We start from the raw sequence: 5,754 nt of genomic DNA on the forward strand, positions 1-5,754 counted from the left end.
CTTATAAAGTTTAAAAAAAGAATTTTTATTTATCTATAAAAATAATCTTTTTTACTAAAAATATATTATTGTACCTGTCATGATTTATACTAAAACTTTTTAAAAAGTGTGTAGTATATCTCATAGAAATATATATAAAATAGAATATAAGACTATTTGTCAATACAATTTTTCTCTGATATAAATAACATATATATATATATATATAGTTTGCTCAGTTAGATAGGATCTATCTACTGCTAATGTAACAACTTTAGAATAAAATATTCAGTTAAATCAGCAACAAACTTTTTCCATATAAAATTCAATAAATTAACCTAGTAAAAAAAATAGATAAACTCAAGGTATAAAAATTCAAAAACAGCTGGCATGAAAAAAAAACTTTTCTGCTTCCCATGTCTTCTGTTTAAAGGTCAAAGTATTTGATCAAAAAAATGGGTCAGTTGGTTTTATTGCTGAGGTTTTAACTATTAAAGTAGGTATTTTACTTTTATTTTGAAACAACCATTTTACTATATGAAAACAAATAGGTTAATATAATAAGTTTAATTGTAAGGTTGTTTGTTTGAGGTTCTTTTATTTATACAGATAATACAGTAAATTAAAAGTATTGTAGTTGAACTAAAACGAACTTTATAAAAGTAATTAAGTAAATTAAATTAATAAAATAAAAAAGTAAGATGTTCTAAAGATTATGTTTATTTACTATTTCTCTGTGTAAATTAAAGAATGTACTCATTTTACTGCTACAACTGTTTTTTTATGTAAAATAGATTTGACTCTTTTTCCAAGTTGATGTAAATAATTGTCTTAAATAACGGATTTGAATTTTGATATACAATTTGTAAGTTCACAACTTTTTTCTTGTTCTTTTAGTTTTAATTTGTCTAAATTTAATACAGTAAAACAAGTGAAAAAATATAATATTTTTCTGTTACTACTTAAATGTTTTTTTTTTCTAAGCAGAAAAAGCATTTTAAACACTGAGTTTTTCGGCTAAATATTGCGTAGTACGCACAATGCGTACTTAACTTGCATTGCATACCTAAGAAATCCGTACTTAAGCGGCAAATTAAGAAAAAAAAAGTTGTGAACCCCCTTTAAAAAATGTCTAGACACGCCCCTGCTTAATACTATATTGTAATTTTTGTAGGTTAGTGTATATTAAAGTTTTCGTCTATTATTGAACTATTCTAATCTAAAATATTTTTTGTCATGGTTTATTAAATATACGAATGAAAGCAAACAACGCTTCATAAATTGGCACTTGAAAATATTAGAACTTTTAAGTCTTTAATGATTGGTAAAATTAGACTTTTTAAAGTAACAAGCATGACAAAACAACGAAAAAGGTTAACTAAAATTTATAAGCGACCAAACAGAAATAAAAAGGTGTTTTTTAAAAGAATGTAAGATGCATTTCTTTAAATTAAAACAACTTGTTTTGAAGATTTTAGCATCAAACATCTTCTGTAGTTCACACAATATATTCTTTAATCAAAACAATTTTCTAAAAGCGTAAAGCTAAAAACGCTTCGTAAGCACTTGTTTCAAAACTAAATTTCTTCCACATGGTTATTCATCACTCTCAAAAGCTGGGTTGTCGTGAGCATTTCCGTCTGCTTTCTTTTCACTTTTAGATTCAACTTGTACTGGTTTCTTTTCATCGTCTTTTATACTTGCTGCCGCCGCTATCATTTTGGAAAAGGATGAGTCTGGGTTGGCAAGGAGGGCGCTTGGTTCATCAAACTCAGCAACCTGGTAATGAACATTTTATCATACAGCCTTATCATAAAACTATAAACAACGTTGTGTAGAAAACAGAAATTAAGGTTTACCTGCAACAAATTCAACCTTACAGCAATTATAAGCTTTGAAATCTGGTATTTCACACTTTGTTTTGAAACATAATTAAGCTTAACAAAATAAACTTAATCAGTAACACTAAAAATAAACACGTTAGCTTAGTTCATAAACGATCACGTATTTTTTAAATCAAGCAGTTATCATTTGGACAATAACGAGTATTTTATTAATTCTATCAGTTAAAATATGTCACCTGCCCGTCGTCCATCACGAGTATTTTGTCGCTGGTCAGCACGGTGTTCAACCTGTGAGCGATGGTGAGCATGGTGCAGTCGCTGAACGCCTTCCTGATCGTTCCCTGCACCAAACTGTCCGTCTCGCTGTCGATGGCGGCGGTGGCCTCGTCCAGCATTATGATCTTGCAGTTCCGCAAGATGGCGCGCGCCATGCACATCAGCTGACGCTCCCCAACGCTGAAGTTCTCCCCGTTTTCCACGACCTCCGTTTCCAGCTTCTCAGGAAGCTCTGATATCTGAAAATAGAATATTTGATTATGATAATGATTTAAGTTAAAATAATTTTTTTTAAGATTGTTTCGACTGTTTTCTATTAAAATTAACAACACTTTATTCTAATTTGCTGTTTTATTTACCGCGGTTTTCATGTGTGACAACTCGAGGGCGTCCCAAATTTGTTTGTCCGAGTAGCTACTGAAAGGGTCCAAGTTGTATCGAACTGTGCCGACGAACAGCACGGGCTCCTGAGGAATTATCGAGATGTTCGATCTGAGGTCGTAGAGTCCTATTGATTTCGTGTCGACGCCGTCGATAACGATTTTTCCTGAGTGAACGTTCGACAAGCGGAAAAGCACGACACCGAGCGATGATTTACCTTAATTAAGTTTTTAGATATATGTTAGTTGAATTTTTAGGGGTTAGATTGACAGTAATTTTTTTTAAGGATTTTTAATATTTTTTAGTTTAATTGTCGCTTTTTTTGACGATTTAAAAAAAATTCTAATACTTTGAATTTTATAATATTGTTATATAATATTTATAAAGGCTTTGACTAGAAAATTTTTTCTACTAAACATTCTAACTTTACTTATGAAGGCTCATAAAAATGTACAAACAATACCTGATCCAGTCCTCCCCACAACACCAATCTTTTCTCTAGGTTTTATATTAATAGAAACGTCTTTCAATACAGAAGGAAGTCCATCTCTATATCTCATGTACGCGTGTTTGAATCTAAAAGTAGGTTTTTTTTCAAATATTTAAATGATACTTTTTAAGTCTTTCTAATTTTTTATAAATATAATTATTATTTATTGTCTAAAGCAGTGTGAGAGACAAAACTTGAAACTTTTTTAACTTTATTTATTAGTAAAAGTAGTAATAACTACATAACATTATGAGAAAAACATTAATAAATAAAGACTATAAATGATTTTGTTTTTAAAATATAAATTTTGTAGACAAATTTTATGTAAAAACCACTGTATTTTTTTTATAGAAATAAACTTTTATTACATATACAACTATTTAAAAGTAATAAAACATTTTTCAAATGTAGGCGTTTTTTGTGGCGTTTTTGTTCCTACCACTCAAATTATTTTTTGTTAATAAAGTTAAAAACTTATATTTTATCCTATGCTCTTTTTAGTATTTAATATTTAAAGTGTTTTTAAAGATTATCTATATACACATTTTACATTTTTTAGTGTTAATACTTTTTATTAAAAAAAAATTTCTTTTTTTGATTTAATTAACACTAAGTTTGTATGTAAAAAAAAAGAATTTAGCATTTCAACATTTTCATAACAACTAAATGTTTACAAATTTACTTCTTAAAATACTTTAACTGAGTTTTTTACAAATTGTTCTAACTTAATCGATCCTTTATTAGGCCAAGACTTTGTTGGAGTTTTTAGTTTCTTTTTTGGGTCAACTTCATGAGGACAATTTTCAATATAATCATCGATTCGTTCGACAGCAGTGTACAGCGATTCTGTTTCGATACTGAATCGAACACAAACTTGAAACAGCCCCGTCATCTGAAATTACTTACATTTTTAGTAAAGTCAATAAAGCAGTGAGTCAAAAACAAAGATAAAAACCATGTTTTTTGACCATAGAATTTCCATTTAATAGGTATAAAATCTAATTAACTTTGTTGTTTATGAAATGCTAGTTAATTCATACGTTGCTAATGACATTAACATACACAAACTAAGTGTTATCATCTGTTACAATTTAGTAATGTAAAACACTTTTTGTGCATTTACTACTATCCTATCATCACCTGAATAGCGTATGTCAAAATAAGACCAGCACTGGCTGGCGAAAGATTTCCTAGTTGCTCCGGATACAGAGTTGCAAAGACGACAAAAAGAGCGGACAAGGCAGTGACAGAAACGGTCATGGCATCCAACCTTACAGCAAGCCATCTGGTCGCGGTCAGGTATGCGAAGTAGCACTGAGTGTTTATGTCCAATAAATCGTCGAACCTGAGAGTTTTATACTATGCTTTTTTTATTAGTAACAAAAATTAGCTAATGCTTGATTAGTTTCTATCAACTAAATAACAAATTTTTGGTTCATAGTTTTTACAAACTTTTATGCAATGTTTTTGTAGGTGTTTGCTATGCAAACAAAGAGTATTACATACGCGAAAATAAATCGCTAGCGTATTATGTAACCTAAAGTTTTAAAAAATATCCAAAAGTAAACATTAGTTTCGGAATGCTTTTTCATTTTATCTAGTTAAGCATTTAATTACAATGTTTTAAAACCGTTTCCGCCTTCACTTATTTTCTGCAAAAGATAAACTATTCAGTCTTTAAAAAACAGTGTATTGTATTGGTTGAATTACTAAGGTTCAATAACTCCCTTGATTAAGATTACATTTTCATTTTCAATGATAAATAAGTATGTATTATTTTAAGTTTAGGAAATTTTTAGTTTATCAAAAAGGTACCAAGCTTTTTATAAGCTGCTGTGTAATAAAAATTAGATAAAAGAAAACTGTGCACATTCGATAGCCAAATAAACATTACTTTTGTTAACTTTTAAGTATTATCTTGATAGTTCAGACTATAATTAAAGTAGGCATATCTAACTTTTCCATCATATCAGTTGTTTTGTTATATGCATGAATTGTGCTTAATCCGTTGATTGTTGATGTTATATGAGAAAACCAAGGTGACCTAAAAAAAAAAAAATTTAACATTTATTGTACCTACCTAGTTTCAATGCTTTATATAGAAATTACAAAGTTAGTGTTTTAAGCAGCTTTGTTTTACATCTAAACAACCTACGTAACATTATAAATGCTAACTAAAATAGTTATAACAGATTAACTTTTAACTAAAAATTCAACAAAAAAAGTTTTTTATATTTTTTTTGAACATAGAAATATTTATTTACTACTATTTTACTATAAAATATGAACTTTTATAAAACTTTTATAATCCACTAAAAATTTAATTTTTAAAAGTTTTCAATTATAAATATTTTACTTTATAGCCTTTTTAATTTAAAAGTCATTTTTTTTATGTAGTACCTAAAGAATATTAATTAAATAGAGTAAAAATTTATATTACCAAGCTGTTAAAAGTAGGTCAATATACATATACTGTTAATTGTTGTTTTTTATTTTTATTGTAACTTTAAGCTCTGTTTTTTAATTTTAAGTTGTTAAACTACTTTGTTAAAACTTTTTAGCAACACTTGAATATTTTAAAATTTAAATAAATTGAAGTTCTATATCATTTTTTTTAATAACCTACTACTTTTACACTTTTTTAAATCTTTAGTTTATGAAATTCTATAAAAACTTATATAAGTATGAAATCTTCAACAGCTTTTTTAAACGCAATAAATTCATTTTTAATTAAATTCAAAACTTTGTTTTAAATATTGCTACGCAAATTTAAACGACCAGTTG

General features: G+C 27.8%; 1 protein-coding gene across 1 annotated transcript in view; it reads right to left on the minus strand.

Moving 5' to 3' along the window:
• Positions 1 to 1,575: 1,575 nt before the first annotated feature.
• LOC145838550 (ATP-binding cassette sub-family C member 12-like) overlaps positions 1,576 to 5,754 on the minus strand; it is a 14,077-nt gene continuing 9,898 nt past the window's right edge. Inside the window, exons 22-28 of the mRNA XM_082946166.1 lie at positions 4,928 to 5,014; positions 4,111 to 4,315; positions 3,696 to 3,862; positions 2,944 to 3,056; positions 2,459 to 2,697; positions 2,060 to 2,338; positions 1,576 to 1,758 (exon numbers count right to left, since the gene is read on the minus strand). Of these exons, the coding sequence (XP_082802292.1) occupies positions 1,576 to 1,758; positions 2,060 to 2,338; positions 2,459 to 2,697; positions 2,944 to 3,056; positions 3,696 to 3,862; positions 4,111 to 4,315; positions 4,928 to 5,014 (1,273 nt within the window). The remainder of the gene's footprint in view (positions 1,759 to 2,059; positions 2,339 to 2,458; positions 2,698 to 2,943; positions 3,057 to 3,695; positions 3,863 to 4,110; positions 4,316 to 4,927; positions 5,015 to 5,754) is intronic.

Source organism: Thalia democratica, chromosome 1, assembly GCF_965202585.1.
Source record: "Thalia democratica chromosome 1, ktThaDemo2.hap1.1, whole genome shotgun sequence".
Taxonomy (NCBI): domain Eukaryota; kingdom Metazoa; phylum Chordata; class Thaliacea; order Salpida; family Salpidae; genus Thalia; species Thalia democratica.